Raw genomic sequence first — 18730 nt, 5'->3', positions numbered from 1 at the left:
GATGTTTGGATTTGATTTGACTCATAGGGGTGCTAGCAGAAATTGCATTATCATTGGTTTCTAACTGTTTTATCCTTCATGGTCCAGTACTTACAGTCATGGGTCACCACTTCTATATATCAAATATTGTACGCTGGCTTTTGAATGTGGCTCAGCCAATCAGACTGCAGAACCGGAAAACTGTCTTATAACGTAATTTTTGCTATGCCTGGATGCAGCCTATTAAACTCTGAATAGCCCAAGTCATTCTTTTTCTGTGAGTCACATGACAAACTGACAAGCATTTGCGGGTAAAAAAAACTGAAGTGTGAGCATCTTAAGGTCACATTGCATTTGGATACTTCACAGACAATTTACTGATTTGTAACCTTTTTAACTCCTTGAGACCACCGGTGGTTCCAAAACGCACTTTGTCATAATCTTCATAACTTTCATATTTCATAAGCTACATTCAAAAGGTGGGTGTCATATGAGAGCTCTAACTGTCTTCTTTTCAGTCAAATAGATGGGTAATGTAATTTTTAAACTTTATAATAAAAGAAGCTGAACTCACAATTTTTTTGTCTACTGAAAGTTAACCTATTTTTCCACAAATCTGGGCTATAAACTATAAACAGATGGTGTCTCTACAGTGATCTGCTCTGTAAAAATTATTTTTACAAAAAAATACAAAGAGCGTCTAAGATTTTTGGCTTTCAGCAGTAAATTGTAAGCATATAGCAAAGTGTGTATGATCATAAAACACATTTTCTGTTAAACTGACTGGGAACTTTTACATATAAATAAATAAATAAAATAAAAATGTACATTTATTTCATGCAGTTACTGAATAATTTGCATTATGATTTGGTCATGTAAATTCAGATGGAAAAACCAAAATATACTCTGGTGAATAAGAGCTTAATTCTACAATTTCTGGCCCATGTGAACAGGACAGAGCTGCTTACCTTCCAGTGCTATCGAGAGGACTGAGTTTTCCACCAGCCAGTCCAGCAGCCTGTCAGTGTCTATAGCATTCTTCACTGTCTTGGAGACTGTGCTCTCCTCTATCAACTTTGTCACCTAGAACAGAGCATAGCAGACATCCATGCCGTGTTGGGTTAAAACCATAAATCAGACATGCTATGTACAGCACAGAAACTGCATGCTAACAATCTGACCTCTTTGAGGGAGTTCATCTTGGCGCTAAAGTGAGGGGTCTTGAGCATCCGCAGGAGGATGTCCAGCCTGAGGTCGTCCACCACGTTCACCAGCTCCTGCTGGAACCTCATGCAGAGCAGCTTAATAGCGGACAGTAGGTCTGGAATGCTCACTAACCTCTGTGAAATGAGAGATAGAGGACTAAACATTGAAAGACTTCAAACAAATCAGTCCAAAACCTTTGTTTCATAGGTGTATTCGAGTTTATACACTTATAAATGGCAATAAAGGGATGACTTAAAAATTAAAATAAGGGGAAAAATCTAAAGCACTGTATATGTATATCTGTACCTTGTCCTTCAAGTCTTTCTCTTCAAGATTCTGCACATACGTGATCATCTTGTGGATGACCGGGTCCAGCATGGGCTGCAAGACAAACTTAAGCTGAATTTATGTAATCCTACATCATTTAAATAAACATTTTCAGCCTCACTGCACTTTTTCTATAGTGTCTATAATGTGTCTACGATTTATTAATATTCTCCTTTTACTTATGCAGTCTATTTCTCTCAAAAGCCTAATGATGCACAGCTGACTCATCCAACATCTGTTGCTTTTTATTGCCACAAGGAATTTTGTATTTTCAGGCATGCGCATAAAAAATGAATTAGATATCTATCAACATGGTGGAGATGATGCTTCTAGTTCCTGCGGATAAAGAACAATAAGTGAATAGATGTATGGATGTATGATGTATTTGTTGACATGGACAAATGGACACTAACCTGGACCAGGCTGGAGTTGAGGTACTCTGCACACACACCAAGCGGCTGCACCAGTGCAGACACACACTGAGGAAATGAAGAGCGAAAACAATAATGAAAATCTATACAAACTAAGAGTTCTTCACACTCTGAAGTGATCAAATTACAGAGTGCCAAGACGATTAAAGCAAGTTTTCTTTGGGGGTTTTAGGGAGAGATACGCTAGACGTCTTGGTCAGTGTCTAAAACATCATGGCAAATATCACGTAGCTGCTTTGTGAGGCTGTTAGCCTTGTGAACAACTTCATAATAGGAATGGGGGTGAAATTAACCCAAATTACTTTTATTATTATTATTATTATTATATTATAGCAATTCTTATAAGCCCTTCCAAGTTAAACTTAAGCAAGAGAACATGAGAGGGAGTGTGCTATCGCAAAATAACATCCCGGCCGCAGGCACAAGCCGAAGGCATGAGGTTATGTGTGATAACTCACAACCTCGAGTGTTCTACTGCTTTTATACAACAGTTAAATAAATAAAGTAAGAAAGTAATAAATTGGGCAGTGAACGTGGCATTTAATATGTTTTAATGTTAGCAAATCCTTCCGCCAAATTATAGTTCCTTGACAAGCAGCTTTTTGCTACATCAGAGTAACGAACTCCGCTCACTAGCTGCACAGCCGGCAGTTCGTTCTCCAGCTCCTTATAGTAAATTCTGAAACTGTTATTACCACTGAGCAAGCTTTTCAGTCAGCAGCTGTGACAGAAGAACACTTAAACAACCTGGAATTAGCCAGAAATTAACCGAATACCATTCGCCAAACGTGTAGTCTCATCTTCAGAGTCTGACCAAATCGGACTGAGCCATAAAACTGCCGCAATATCAAGTTTAGCTCAGTTTCGTAAATTTTTGCTAAATCAATGTTTTTGTTGTTTTGTTCCAGCTAGACTGTAAAGCATTTTACAGCCCACTTTGTTTGGCGAATGGTATTCGGTTCATTTCTGGCTAATTCCAGGTTGTTTAGGTGTTCTTCTGTCACAGCTGCCGACTGAAAAGTGGTGATGACAGTTTCAGAATTTAGTGTAGTCTCATCTTCAGAGTCTGAATCAGCTGTCAGTCAAATGCGATCCTAAAAGTATGCATTTTCTGTTTGTGTGCAAAGTAAGAAGTAAAAACGTTCAAATGGCTTGAGTGTCTCCTACAGCTGTCAAAGTCGTTACTTAGCAACGGCATCTCAGCGGAGTGATACAGTATTCATGAAAAAAACGTGATGTTATGGAGAAATAACAGCACAGTTAAAACGCTTCTCAATCAATCAACTTGCGTGGCCGGAACTACCTGTTGTATAAAAAAAAAAAAATAACACAAGGTACAGTCTTTAAAAAAATAAATAAAACACTAAGACCGTTTGCAACTGAGAATTTTCCTCTCTAGTAGCATCCTCAGTTCTAAACAGCAAAAATGGGAACCATCACAAAGTAATAACCAGCGTGAACAACAGACAGTGCGGCCTGCAAAGGGAAAGTCTTCAAAACGCTTCACAAGTGACAAGCAGCACTTTTATACCAGTATACCTCCTACCTCCACATGTCCGATATGACTTTTTCAAGATAAACAATGCATGACGCAATACTGCGTCTTTTAGACCCAGACACAATGCACCAGTTGTGCCACATTGCATATTAATAGTATATTCTGTGCCACGCAACATCCAATTGAGCAGGGCAAATTATACTTTCTTGAACTCCTGGTATCGATATAAACAATTTTCTCCATAGGGTGAAACTTTATACATCTAAGCTGCTTGTGAGGCCCTGTTAAATCTTTTTTAATGAAATGTGCAGCTGGCCAAGCTTTACAGTGACCGGTTACTGGAATACTGCTCACCGCTGCTTCATGTCATTGTAATTTGCAACCCTGCATGAAGAAGTCGGACTACGTGTGTGAAACAAATGAGCCCACTAACTTAAGAGAAAACATAACGCTTATCAAAAATTATGAACTTTCTCGTTTTTGCTCATGCTTGATTTTCTTTAAAGTGTCTTCCATTGAGTTCAAGAGAAGGTTTTGCTTACATTTGATTTGTTAGTTTTGTTTTCCAAACTATGGTTAAAAACAGATACTAAACATCTTTTGGCTCAGAGGTTTAAACAGCTGAAAGGTTTGAGCGCTGCTGAGAGCACAAAAAGGGGATAAAATTTGTGCGATTATTCCCAAAGCAGTATGGTCACAAATAGTGCCACAAACAGTGTGATACAGTTTCCCTCAACATAAACCTGGTTAACGTTTAATATGTTCAATTATTGCAAACTAATAATGAAAAGATGCTTATTTATACTAAAACATTTAAAACATTTTTTTTTTTTATCCTAACTTTAGACCACTTTTTCACAGGCAGTGTAATATTAAAACAACCACCCTTTCGAAATACGTGCTTTCACACCCAAATCAAACAGGGTCACGTCCTCATGATGACACACACCTTTGCTAACACGCACACACACTCTAACGGCAGGCAGCAACAGCAGAAGCAGAGACACAGAGCCGGGATGAATCACTTCTCTGTTCTGGATTAAATGACCCCTCTTCCGCTCGCAGAGTACGAATGAATAAAGGAGCACAGGGGGGAGGAGAAAAGGGAGCTTCCTCCTTCTATTCTCCTCCATCCCCTTCATTCCCTTCAGCACTGCAGCTCCTGCCTGTGGGCTTCACTTTGGAAGAAAACCTCCTGCTCGCTCAGTGGGCTTGGCAGTGAGCCAGCAGCATAGTAGCGTGGCTACAGCAGGTCAGGTGTAGCAGTAGAAAACGTCCTCCCTCCAAAAGCTCGCCTCCTACATCCTGTTCCTGTGTCACATTCATTCACATGCAAATCTTAAATCAAAGCATCTTTTCCCTGTCACTGCGCTATCTCCCCGCCGCGGCGCTCAGCACATGCTAATGCGCGCCTTCAAAAAGCGAGCAGGCGGAACCCGAGACAAGGCGGCTTTAAAGGCCGCTAACAAGGGGGTGCATTTAGGGCAACGCACAGAGGGGGGCGACCCCAGCCTGTCTGAACCTCTTTGGGATCCTCACAGGACATGAAGTGGGCTGCTGCCATACTTACACCAGTCATTTAACTCGACAAAATAGGGAGGTCCCAATGCTGACTGGCAATAACAAGTCTTTAGAATCAGCCTTTTAAAGATAAAACCAAAGGGTATGTCCTTATTATGACCAGGACACATGATGACATCAGAATCATATCAGTATCAGCTGATACAGTCATATACATATGGGGGTCAGATTACATGTTTTGTTGTTTTGCTAAGTGAAAATAAGTACACATCCTCTACAGAGAACACACTGCTGCACATTTTAATGCATAATCACTGTTTATTTGTTGAACTTAATATATAACATAATTAATACATAACAAATTGTGGCCTGTGGACATATTATAGAATTATATTTTCTGCTTTACTTTTTCCAATATGTGAATCTATACGCTGCGAATTTATTGTAGTTTGGAAAAGCAGAATATTTAGGTAACTCTGGATTTCAATAGTAAAATATCTGCATTTTGTTCATTTTATTGCGTTTATAATAGAAATATATGTTTTAATTGACCATAATGTCAATACAAGTAAATGTAGTCAAAAATTCTACGTTTTAAATGTTTATATATTGGCATCCACCTTGACAGATATATGCATGAAAAATATTTGATACCGGCGTCAGCCCACAATTCCTATATCAGTGCATCCTTAATAATAACCCATATTTCTAAACAAATAAAATGCTCAACAAGATATTTAATTGGAAGACTGAAAAAGAAAGAAGCACGTCAGCCTAACAATCCTGATGTCTATGCAGCAAGGGTGGATTCTTACTTAAAAAGAAGTCTCGATTTTTGATGATATTGATTTGCTATTGACAGCTAAGCAAGATTCAGTTTGCTAGAGGCCCAAGCCTTGCTAGCCTTTCATGCAACACATATTACTGTCTAATAAGCTGCATGGTGTTGAATGTTTTAGCTGATGAAACCACACAAGCAACTTCAATGTTTGCAACATATCTTTGTCAGTAAAACTTCCTTACTGGTGAAGACAAGTTGCTGTGTTCATGGAATGGAAATTTGGCACATGGATTTTGTGTCACGTATAATCAGTATAAGATATCGGAGTCATCTGGAGAAAAAAAATCTGAAGATTTCAATCAGCAACTAATCAAAGTAGAGGAGGGCAAAATTACAATACTTCTTGTTGATAAATTATGTTTAATTGTGTATGACTGGATTTAGAGCAGTGTAGTACAGGAATTGTTGAATAAAAATCACTGTGTTCATAGTTTTTGTTTGTATAATGCAGCACTCCTTGTGTTTTTTTTTTTCCAACTTATCAAACCTCAGAAAAATGTAATTATCGCATATCACAAAAAAGTTATATTTTTGCCGTATCGTCAAACCCTAAATCAGAAAGTCTCTACATTAAAATCTTTGACACAGGCCTATTCCAAGACAATATTATGAAACAAGCATGAGATTTTTTTGACACCTGTCTTTCAATTCCCCTCTCTTCCCTACTTATTATCAAAAATTAAACATCCATAACTTCTTGTGTCTGTGTAACGCAATATGGATTTGTGAAGGCACTAATAACTGGCTTTGATGTTGTTTATCTTCCAGTCGCTTCCTCTCTTCTCCCCATTTCTCTCTCTATTTAGAAGAGGATGCTCTCATTGGCAGGGATAAACACCTTTTAAGATATTTAGCACACACACCATAATTGAATCTCTGCCCTCAGTGAACTCTTCCTGCACTCTCTACTCTCTCTCTCTCTCCATCCTCCACCCCTCCCCTTTCTCTCTCCCTCTCTCTAAAGCACTATGGTTACTGAATCATTCATTCAAAACTCTGCCAGCCAGATTTGCTTACATCACGATATGGTTGTCTAGAATGAAGTAGCAAAATGTATTAAGCCCTAGTCCAAGATGTGGAAGGTGTAAATTCATTTGAAAAACTTGTGCAAAACTAGGACCAGAAACATACCTGAGAGTGTACATGTGACTTGATGTGGCCACTCTATGTGCCTAAAATTAAATGTTTAGTTCACTAAAGCAATAGCTAAGCACGCAAAATGCACATAGGACTACTTACTAATTATGACATGCCTATAAGATGGTTAAGATGGGCAGTGAAATGGTGGAGCCACCAACAAGCTCAAGACAAAAGAAAAGGAAAGTTCAGTGATGAAGAGATAGCAGTGTGAATACATTTTCTCTCATCAAAACGTTCTACAGGTATGTGATTCAAGGCACATTCTGCACTGCATTTTACTAATGTATGTAAATCTGGCGTTTAGTGCTGAAAAATTCGTTCAAGTTGGTAAATATATTCCCTGTACAGGCATAATACGCATCTGACGCACCACCGAAAATTCACCACCGAAAATTGCTCAAACTAGTACACTGAACGCAAAATGTAATCTCTAACATTTCTTATATCTCCACCCATTTTTAGCATGATTCACCCACACGCATACACATAAGGGAAAGAAACAATATGCATTTTCTAGGTTCACGGCACTTAAATAGTGCATTTAGGACTGCACCGCCAGGTTTACAGATGACATGCAGGCAGATGTCCTACTTGTGCCTAAAACTCACGCAACAAACAAGACTTAGTACATCTGTCCCTCAGTGTAAAGATGTAGAAAAGCACTTTTCTTTTACAACAGTGATATTAAAACCTTGAGTAACAGTCAAAACCATCACTGATCCAATGTTCTGTCTTAATAAACTGGTGAGTTTTTGGCTCCCAAGTGACGCAAGCGTCTAAGCATTGGCTCTATCATCAGCAAATTGGAGGTCAAGCCCTGGTGATACTACAGCCAACCCTGGCTGGGAGTCCAAGAGTGCCCAATTGGTCTCACTCTCTGGGTGGGTAGGAGCCCCCCTCCCCCATCACCCAAAAACGCGATGCTAGTCAGCGCAGGCGTCTGTTAGCTGACATGACAGATTTGGTGATTGGCGCTTTTCCTCCGAGTGCTGTCCAATGACGTTGCGCGAGCGGCAGTTCGAAAAGATGCGGCGGCACTTCACAGGTCTCGGAGGAAGCCTGTGCTAGCCTTCGCCCTCCTAGCGCTGGTGGTACCATGTGACTAGGGGAGTCCTAACTAGTGGGTGGAACTGGAAACCACTAAACCCCCACACAAAATCCGACCCGGTATTTTCTGCTCGCTTCTGCCCAATACCAATACATGTTATTAGATCGGTGCTATCCCAGCCATCCTTACCCCAATCTCCATCTCCTCCTGGTTCAGCTTGCTCTGAATGGCTGTGAAGCCACCCATCTCTCCAAACTGCAGAGAGAGAGAGAGCGAGAGAGAGAGAGAGAGAGAGAGAGAGAGAAAAAATAAATAAATAAAAAAAATATATATATCTTACATCATTTCACATCACACATGGTAACCACGCCACTCAAAATATTCTTTTATATTACTCAATATAGCCTTACACACTGGCTGTGCGTGTGGCAGCAGCGCACGTGAAATGCAAAAATACTCTAATCTATTTTTGTTGTTGCCAAGCACAGCCTGTCAACAGCTGATAGGCAGAAACAGTGAAGAAATGCAGTGTTTATGCTATAATAAAGGCTAACAAGTCAACAAATGTAGTTTTAACTCTGTGAGAAGGTGACAGAAATCCTTTGTGTAGCTTAATGTTGTAAACCTACATGCATCTCTCCCTCTTCGTATAGCTATACATCATACGGAAAGCTAGTGACAGTCATGCCAGGAAGTAAGATGTTTATTGTTGATCTCTTTATATCACCTACATAAAACTTATCTAAGCGATAAACTAACAATACAGCCACTTGTATTACATTTTGCTGTTACAACAGTAACAGCAACTGCTTTTGCAACGCATCCGGTGGGAAGTAACAAGCATCAAAGAGTGGTTCCAGATTAACCCTCGCATCACGTTGCATCTGGTGTGAAATCGGCTTAATAAAGCAATAAGCCATGAGAGGCTGTGGGTTACTGTGATTTTATCACAGGGAAGGGTGTTTTGGCATGACGTGAAGTGGAGTGCCTAAAACTTCCTTCCCCGTGATAAAATCTACTGCCTCGAGTGGCTTATTGCTTTTATAAAACGTCAGCCAACATAAATATATAGTAAAATAAATAATTATCTAAAACATTGTGTAAGTTATTATTAATAATAATCATTCCTTCAAGAAAGTAGTTCCTTTAGAGTACAGTATCATTGCTAAGCAACCATTAACTCCTGAATGAGGAGAAGAACGTTTGGTCGCCAATCACTGTAAACTGCGGACATTTCATGATTTTTTTAAAGCTTTTTCCGTATAACAGTGAACATACATAACGTTGCACTGTTTAATGCAAATACTTTCAGTTTATAAGTACTTTTTGGTCACCAAATTAACACAGCGAGTCTTCTGCCAGTCTGACGATATCACTTTTCTCACACTGGGGCTGAATCTCAAACAGCTCCCTGTTCCCTACATAGTGCACTACGTAGGGATTTAAATATTCCTGCACCCCAAAAACGCAAAATATCGCTAAAAATGGTCATTTGGGATTCATCCACATACATACTCTGCAGGCAGTGTACTGTTTGACAGCAGAAGCTAGAATTTCTGAACTTAATGTTATACAGCACACTATTTAGCTAGTACGGAGACATTTGAAGCATGTAAGACATTCAGGTGACATTCTTTAGACTTTTATATTGCTGTTTTTCAGTGAATCATATCGTGAGTACTTTAATTCAAGCCTGTGATAGAGTTGTTTAGCATGTTTGCTATCTTTTAGCCTGTTGGCTAGCTGACCAGCCTAGTTCTAGATAACAAAATAAGTTTTCAGCCCCTCAGTTTAAACAAAAACGGGTTCTTACGTCATCAGTACATTCGGTGCTCCATGTAATCAGCGTTAGAGTCAAAGATTAATCTATTGAGAGCAGAAGGGTTTTCCGTGCCGTGGCGCAGTGATACAGAGTTCAGCTGTTGTGAGGCGGTCATTGCCGCGGTATATCGTGGATTTTACAACGGGTTTGAATGCGGCTCAGCAAATCAGATTTTAGGACCAGAACTATCCGTTTTATAAGAGTTATTATACTACTAACACATTGCACAGTGATATATTAACAATTTTTATTGATCTACATTGTTTTTATAGGCCTAAATCTGACACTTGGCAGCAAATCAGAGTGGCTCATCTCCTTCTTTTCCTGGGGCTTGTGTTGTTTGTGTTCCTGACTGGACATACTGATGGATTGTCTAATCAATTCTCAATTATCACAACAATGCTTATGAAACAATTTCAGTGTTCTGAAAAGCTATGTAAAAAAAAGCTTTTTCCAAAACAAACAGTTAATCTCAAAGTGTCTGACAAACACATCACAAGACATAATTCACTATCATTTTTTAATAACTATACTAAAATCAAACATAAATCATTATTTAACAGCAATACGTATGAACATGATTTAAAAAGGTGCTTACCCGATTCACAAGGTCTACCAGCCAGCCATGAGGCTCCTGCAAACACAAAACAAAAGCAAATTGCAAAAAAATAAAAATCCACATGGGTGTACAACGAACACCAAATCACTGCAATTCACTGTATTAAACAGTTTCAATATAAAATTGTACAAACTAGAATTGAGTAGCAATTCATTCAATGTACTCAGTTATATGTACTTAATTGAAATCTTTCTGGATTTATAGTTCTGAGTATCTTTGAATAATAATTCTTTTACTTTTTTCCATTATGTTATGTTAGTGGCATAAATACTTGTTCATACTACCAAACTTTAGCTTTGTATTTTAGACCAAAATGATCCCAAAAAGAAAAGCATAGAGCCTGAACTCCAGTTCTTATGCTGATAGATGCTAGAGACACAACAAAGTTCCACTGAAGTTTCTGAACTCAGTACTCTGGTAGTTATGTTTAACCGGATACCCTTTTTGAGTCATTATTTCTGTGAATGACTCATAGAAATGCAAGAAGTGAAAGTGAAATAGTGCAGACACAGAAAACAAGCAGCAAAGCAGGTGTCCCATGTCCACACGCACACATACACACACATACGGAAGACACAGACACTGCTGCTTCCTGTCAGTCGGCATCACTGCCCAGTCATACTCCCTCCATTACACATACCATACCTATGCACGATGGAACCTATGAAACCAGTTTTTCTGACCTCTGACAGAATGGATTTATCATCTGATCAAGAGACAAAGGCAAACACACCCACAGGCAGCACACAGCTGGGTAAAATGCGAAAGGTGTGAAGAGCATAGATCACCTTCTGGTAGCTGGAGCTGGGAGAGACGGCAAACATGCTGTCTTCCCCAAACACCTCGGCCCAGTTCCTTTGGCTCGCCTTCATACGGTTCTTAAAGTGATACTCATTATCAGGGTTAAACGCCTGGCAGAGAGAGAGAAACAAGAGAGAGAGAGAGAGAGAGAAACAAGAGAGAGAGAGAGATCGTTCAACACATGCATTAGTTCAATACTGTGTGTTATATGTTCAACTGTACAAACCTGTAGTACGTGCATGGTGCACAGGCATCCATTAGAGGTGTACGCATGGTTAATATAATCAGAAGCACAAGTCTCATCAAAAACACTATGACGGTGATAATTTTATACAGCAGCAATATCAGAGTTAGATCAGTATAATGTAAAACTAGGAATTCTAGTGCTAAACAATGGCAGTACCAAATGTCTGCCAAATGATTACCAAATGAATATCTGCAACCACAAACCATCTGACATTTTAATAAGGTTCACTTTTCACAATTCGAAAAAAAGGAAATACATATAAAAATAAATATAAATGTAAAAATATTAAGAATGCAGCATGTTACAAAAAAATATGAAATATAGCAGAAATGACAAAATCATGAATAAGTGAACAGCATCTTTCACTATTTACTAGTAAATGTTAGTCATGTAGCTAACGTGCAATAAAGTGTCAGGATAGTGTCTCAAAAAGTAATCTATTACAAGTTACTAATTACTTTTTTCAAACTATAATGAGATTATGTTACTTAATCTTACTTAAGTAATCTAACTACTCCATTACTTTATTCCTACCCACATGTACCAACTATACAAGAGAAAACCCACCAATCCTTTTCAGTTATTTATCTAGAAACAGCACACAATAAACATCATTTAAAATACCCATCACTTTGCCTGCCTTTGAACAGCTGATGCTGTTGAAAACCAAAAAACCAGCCACAAGAAACAATTCAAAAATAGCTGCCCTGAAATAAAATTTGAATGAATATAAGAAAGTTTTCAGAGATGTTTCCAAAGACTGGTTTGTTTAGGTGAGGTTGGATCTCTCTATTCCTCAGCACAGGGGTCTGTAGCCATCAGTTTCACGTTAGTGTGATTAGATGTTTTGACAGATTGTTCCCATGCTTGTGCTGAGCTGTTCACATTCATAATCAAAGTCACATAGTTAGATGTAGTAGGTAACACAGCTGCACACAAGTCATGTACAAGGACAGGCACTAATAATCTATATAGGAAAGTTATTATTTTAATTAATCTCACAGAATTTATTACGTTCTCTTAGAGACTTATGAGTAAGTAATGTAATTCAGTAACTGTAATGTGACAAATATAAACTGCACAATGTTACAGGAAGAGAGATCACTTTACCCCAACACTGCTTAAGAAGCAAAGTTCCTGTTAAATGACCACTCTTCATTCAAGTACAAATCTAAATTATACATTTCTGCACACATAAGATATAAGATATATGTGCAGTAATAGAGCCACAACAGAGAAATTCAAACCTTCCACATTCTGTTTAAACATTAAGAATGCTTTTACTTTGTGACTGTTAAGTGATCCAACATTGCTGAAAAACTGCAACACCCCCTCTCTCGGTGGGCAGCTTTTCTGGCCTTTTTTTCCTACTTTTTTCCACATCGACTGAGACCCTTTTGCTCTGTGTGTGTGTGTGTGTGTGTGTGTGTGTGTGTGTGTGTCTCTCTCTCACCATAGTCAATACTCCCATGAGGCCAATAGGAATAGGGTCCTGTTTGACTCTCTCTGCCACCAGCTCCACCAGCAGCATCAACATGTTGTAGATGCCCTCATGAATCTCTGTCCCCCACTTATGCACTGCACTTGACGTCAACAACTACAGGACAGAAGAGAACAGAGGGGGTCAAAGAGTGGAAGAGTGAGAAAAACAACCAAAAGAAAAGGAGGTCTGAACTAGGGCTGCTGCTAACAACTGACTGCAAAAAAAATTGCCTCTCCGCCAATCACAATCGTTTCTAAGCACTTCTTCTGTCAAGCGAATGAATAACCACAGCAAAACACAGCAGAACAAACTTGCCATGAAAACGGCAATGCCAGTGGTTCAATCTGAACTATATAAATCAGACACACACTGATCACACAGAAGGTGGTGGTGTGTTTATTTCCATCCTGAAGCTGAAAAAAGTTTAGGATTAAGCTAAGAGCGCACTCGTAGTTTAATGACAAAACTAGTGTAAGTTAACAAGCTTACCATTTGCTCCAAGGTAAAACTCATCTGGGTTACTGTATGTGCCAGTTTGTATTTGAGATCTAATGATAAATAATGTTACAAAACAATGTGAAAATTTGTGTTTCTGATCAGAAACACAGGTTTATTTTCTCTAGTTTAAGGAGGCTCTGCTGTGGCATTGCCACATTATTTGTTGTGCTGAAACTGGTTATTGAAGCAAAGTGATGCAAACATAAATAAGAGGCAAAGTATGTAGTTTAGGGTTAGGAACGCCCTCTCGGTAGGAACAGAGGAGCTTCTCAGACCGTCCAACCCACACGCAAAAACACACAACAAATAAACAAAAATTTCCTAAGATCTGTACCAGGTCTTAGACCTATGTGCATACCTTTTTGAAGGCCTCAGGCATGCATCGGTCCATGAACCTCTTACAGTTCTCATCTGCATCAGCCAGGCCTGCAAACAAAGAAAGAGAAAAGATCAGACACACCCACACACAGACTCACTTGTTTTCATACAAAATCGGGACTTGAGGTGAAATATATGTCCCATATGCACCATATATAGTACTTTTAAAAATTTAGTTTGACTTGATGTCTTGCCTAGTTTCTCCAAACTTTTTGCCTTAAAAATGTGCAAATACATACACACACGCGCACACTCCTGAGTGCATTCTTACCGAGTCGGGCGAGGCTGGTGGAGGCGATGAGGCACTTGCCGAGTGACTCCTCTCTCTTGTAAGGGATTGACCAGTGGTCAGTGAACACCCTGCTCTCAAGCTCATACAGGTTAGTGGTGGGAAACTCCATACTGCCCCCAGAACAGTTCCCATTCTCATCATTACTCCTCTGGAAGAGAGACAGAGAGGGACAATGTTACAGAAAAGTGAATTTCACTATAGTTGAAAGTTGAGGCCTAGTCAAAGCATTCAGCATAACTCACTCATTTGTGGGTATAAAAGAGGAAATGAAAGCAATAATGTCATACTCCATTCTTCAGGCACGCGTCTTATACACTACACTCATACATTTTCCACAGCTGTCACCTATTTCTTACTCCCTGCTTATCAAATGACACATCACACAGCTGCTTGCAACATCAATACAACCTGTACCTTGCAGAAAACATCTGGATTGGGTTGCACTAGTTTTGCATAAGTTTGTACCAAAGTTTGTCTTTACTAAGTCCTCAGTTTACCCTGGTTAACTAAGTTAGTTTTAAGCCATTGTTTAATAAATTTTGCACCATCAACTGAATGTGAAGCACCAACTGAATGTAAGGCTTTTTTTAAGTAACGTTTTCTGAACAGCCGACAACAGCAGCACCAGGTTGAGTCTCACTGAACTAGAGTTATGGATGTCCACTTCATGTTTTGAGTTAAAACCAGGGTCAAGAGCTGTAAGCAAAATTATAGCCTACAGCATTTAGCATTTTTAGTTTAGTGGACCAAAAAAAAATATAAATAAATAATAATATAATATCAGGTCCTGTTTTTGATCTTTTTTGCACTATCTAGGTGGTTTCCTTTGGCTTGTCTAACCCTTAAAGCTGCTTATGTAAATATACAGTAACTACTAAGCTCAGTATAAAAACTAGTTTGTGATGGGCAACCTGTTTTGATTTAGCAAAGCATAAACTTGAACTTAGCAAATGCCTACGTTATAACTAGCCTATATCTGAATTTACATACAGCTCGTGCAAGCGGTCCCTGAACACTGTAGCACTAAAGTGATTTCCCTACACTGGCAACTCTTTAACTCAAAATTCCTGACAAAATCTGACTTCATATGATATGCTGCATATTATTATTTTGCCAAATCTTATTTGTAGCATTAAATTTAAATTACAGCACAGCAGTGTATGTGTTATGTAACAGGCAGGCAAATGCAGATTAATTTGACTGCCATACTGCAAGAGCTGCCAGAAGCTGCCTCCTTTCAACTTCTATTACAACACCAGCATTCAAACTGAAATGTCAACAACGCTGATAACGAGTACAATTCTTGAGCAATGTTTCTCTTACGATAAAAAGTTCTACCACAGTCAGAGTGGGCAAAAAAGAGAACGCCACAGTGCTCAGCCTAGGTGTACTAGATCAGAGGTTCCCTGCTGTGATCATTTTGGTGTTTTCTCTGCTCCTACACTTCCACTTCAACTCAGGAAAGACTTGTTAAATAGCTCATTAGTGTTTTCTTTGCTCTAAAACACCTGACGCAATATTAACATGCAGAAAAGTGCTACATCAGGTCAATCGGAGTCTGTCAAATCAAGATAAAAACAAAAGGTCTGAGTGGTGCTGTTTGTTCTTCTCCTTCACAACTCTTACGTTTGCTTTTCTTTGAGATGTCGTAAACAAGACGTGCATGTAGGGCTCTCACCTGCAGACAGCTGTGCTATGGTCAGCGTGCAGTCTCAGATTACAGTTAGAGCACTACAGAACCACTGCAGAGAGGAAACAAGCCTGGTAGGAGGAAATTAGTAGGCTATACAAAACATATGTTTGCCCTTGGCTGGCTGCAGTATATGAATGTATAATCAGGTTCTTTAAAGGCCAGATTGGAAAGCAAGAGCAGGGTCTGAGCAAATGAAGTCTCTCTCTCTCGCTCTCTCTCTCTCGCTGTGCTTAAGGGCATAGTGCATGTCGCAGCCTTCCAAAGCTCCTGCAGTCAGTGATTTTCGAAGTCACCGAGTGAAAGTCACCCTGAAAAACTGAATTCAAATGAAGTGTGAAGCGGCTTTACTGCACTAGGCACTGAGTGATTTCTAATGCAACCTGAATGTGGGCTTCTGAGTCAATGTGAACGTTAAGAGAGGTAGGGAGCATTTAGGGGCAAATGAGAAAAGTCACCTATGAAGCTCAACGCAAAGCTTAATGTACTTAAGAGGGACCACTTTTTCCAAACAAGTGGAAAGAATATGATCTTCGATTGTGGGTACAAGTGAAACAGGGAATAAATGACAAACATATAAAATTTTCTGGTTTCACCAAACGTACAAAAAAACGAACAAAAGAACAGACAATTCATGCTTCAAGATGGTTGTTTTGTCTACAGTTTTGAGTACTTTTATGTTATACTATGTCATACAGTTTGAGAAACCACATAAGCAAGATTCACTTACAATTCAACCTGGTTTGATGATTTATGCATGTGGTTTGCACGATGCTGACTGGTGAAGTACAAGCCTGCAGAGCTTGTTAGCTAGGGTGCTTAAAAGTAGCTTTGGGACACTCTCTGAGAAAACTTCTATCTTGTTTATTTCTTACTATTTCTTACTATCATTTATTCATTCATATCCATCAGAAAAGTTGAAACAAGCAGCAATAACAACCAGGTTTACTCAAACTTCATGTAATTAACTGAAAACCTAAGTAAGGCAAGTAAAGTACAAATACATTAGTGGGATAAACATTAGTGTCTTTTTCCTGTAGGTTAGTATTTATTATTGTATTTAGTTTAGGATTTTAGAGCATATCCCTTCATTTGGATGACAGCTAGAAGGCATCTAGGCATGGAGTACATGAGTTTCTACAAGTGATGCTCAACCAAGTTTGTTGGATTTTTCTTTTTTTTTGTGGTTTTGAACAAGTCCTGTCTCTTTCCATCAATTTACTGCACTTCTAAAATACTAGTATATAGTATCAAACTCAACTCCATCCTCTGAAAATACCACCTCAGACCAGTGTTTATTCTAGCATCTTACGTACCTGCCATATTACCTCACTTATCTGACTGTCACCTCATTGATCCCTTTCTTTGCTACTATACACCCTTTAACCGCTGCTGCACTCAGCACTTTAACTTTAGACCCATACTTTGCACAATGTAAATGTTACAGGTATGACTGTGTGTGTGTGTGTACGAGTGAGTGATGGTAGAAATGCATGTTTTATTTTATTTTTCTGTTTTGTATTTTATTGTATTTTATTGTATTTTATTTTATATTTATTTTATTCACTACATGTTAATGTCTGTCTGATACTGTGCACTGTGAGCTCCTGTAACCAAAGCCAAATTCCTTGTATGTGTAAGCATACCTGGCCAATAAAGCTTGATTCTGTTTCTGATTAGTATATTTTCCACTACTGATTTTGGAATTTGTCATATTGGTAATCTTTCTCACAGACATTTTATTTCCAAAAGACTTTTTTTTTGGAAAATGAATGAAATAGAGGTGATGTGTTGTGTTGGATGGTACACTGGTGGAGATGTCTGGTGTCTCAAGTTTGAATCTATGCATTTATATTAGCGTGCCAGCATTTGTTTTGAAGTAAAATAGGCAGTTAGGTGACAGATGATTCATAATATAGCTGAGATTATGTACTTTCAAATAAGGTAAAGCACAATTTCCAAGAGGCATAAATTAAATATTTTTTCAAAAGCAAATGATGATAGAAGTGCCCCAAAACTAATTTTGACCACTCCATTAACTCCAGTGCAAAGCTAAACACGCAACCTTCAAACACTAAACATCTTGACTGATCGACAACATTCCAATGTTGTGTAAATTTCTCACATAACTATCACTCTAAAAAGGTGCAAAATAGATGTAGTTGAGCAATAAGTTCACCTTTAAGGGTAGATTTATTGTCATATGTATTTAAAATACAGAGAATTCAAAAGTACAGTGAACTGTATAAACTACAGCAGCATGTTCCTACAGATAAAAAGATAAAAAATAAGGACACAGGGGCCAATAAAGGAGGGAAACTACAAATACAACCAGACAAAATGTAACAATAAATAAAACAAGGGCACCATACAAGTGACCGGTAGTATGGAGAGAGGTAGACAGCAGAGCTAAACAGGAATCATAAACAAAAGATACCAACACACTCAACACAAACATGCCTGAAGAGCCAAAATATTCTACCCTGATGTGAAATACAGTGAAAGCCCAGAGCTGCACGTCTGAGTGAGTATGTGTAATGTTGCAACACTTGTGTGGAGCTCTGTGGAGGTGTGTGGCTCGTGTGCACACAGCTGTTGCTCCATATCAGAACTTGCTGACTCCAGGACATGCTGCCCGGTTCATGACAAAACACAGCACTGTCAAAACAGCTTACAACGGAGCTCCAGGCATGCACATACAGCAATAGCCTTTAAAGAATGTGGGTTAACGTGACTTGTTGATCACAAGTTCATGGAATTGAATTACGGGTTCAGAAATGTTCAACTGCAGACACCTACATATCTTTGCATTCGCTGTAAAATGTCCTTTATTTTCCACCTAACTTAAAAAGCCCAAGTGCTATGGTGGCTTAGGCCTATTTAAAGGAGGCCTACTGAAACTTTCCTTT

At 38.8% G+C, this 18730-nt stretch overlaps 1 protein-coding gene across 3 annotated transcripts in view; it reads right to left on the bottom strand.

Annotated features, from left to right (window-relative positions):
- The window catches only part of usp24 (ubiquitin specific peptidase 24), a 72666-nt gene that overhangs the window by 35349 nt on the left and 18587 nt on the right, over positions 1–18730 (bottom strand). For all 3 annotated transcript variants that reach the window (XM_036581586.1, XM_036581587.1, XM_036581588.1), the window contains exons 2-11: positions 14111–14279; positions 13820–13887; positions 12934–13077; positions 11221–11343; positions 10412–10447; positions 8181–8246; positions 1926–1991; positions 1492–1566; positions 1161–1319; positions 948–1062 (exon numbers count right to left, since the gene is read on the bottom strand). In XM_036581586.1, the coding sequence (XP_036437479.1) occupies positions 948–1062; positions 1161–1319; positions 1492–1566; positions 1926–1991; positions 8181–8246; positions 10412–10447; positions 11221–11343; positions 12934–13077; positions 13820–13887; positions 14111–14279 (1021 nt within the window). The remainder of the gene's footprint in view (positions 1–947; positions 1063–1160; positions 1320–1491; positions 1567–1925; positions 1992–8180; positions 8247–10411; positions 10448–11220; positions 11344–12933; positions 13078–13819; positions 13888–14110; positions 14280–18730) is intronic.

Source organism: Colossoma macropomum, unplaced genomic scaffold, assembly GCF_904425465.1.
Source record: "Colossoma macropomum unplaced genomic scaffold, Colossoma_macropomum, whole genome shotgun sequence".
Lineage (NCBI taxonomy): Eukaryota > Metazoa > Chordata > Actinopteri > Characiformes > Serrasalmidae > Colossoma > Colossoma macropomum.
This window is presented reverse-complemented; position numbering and strand designations above follow the sequence as displayed.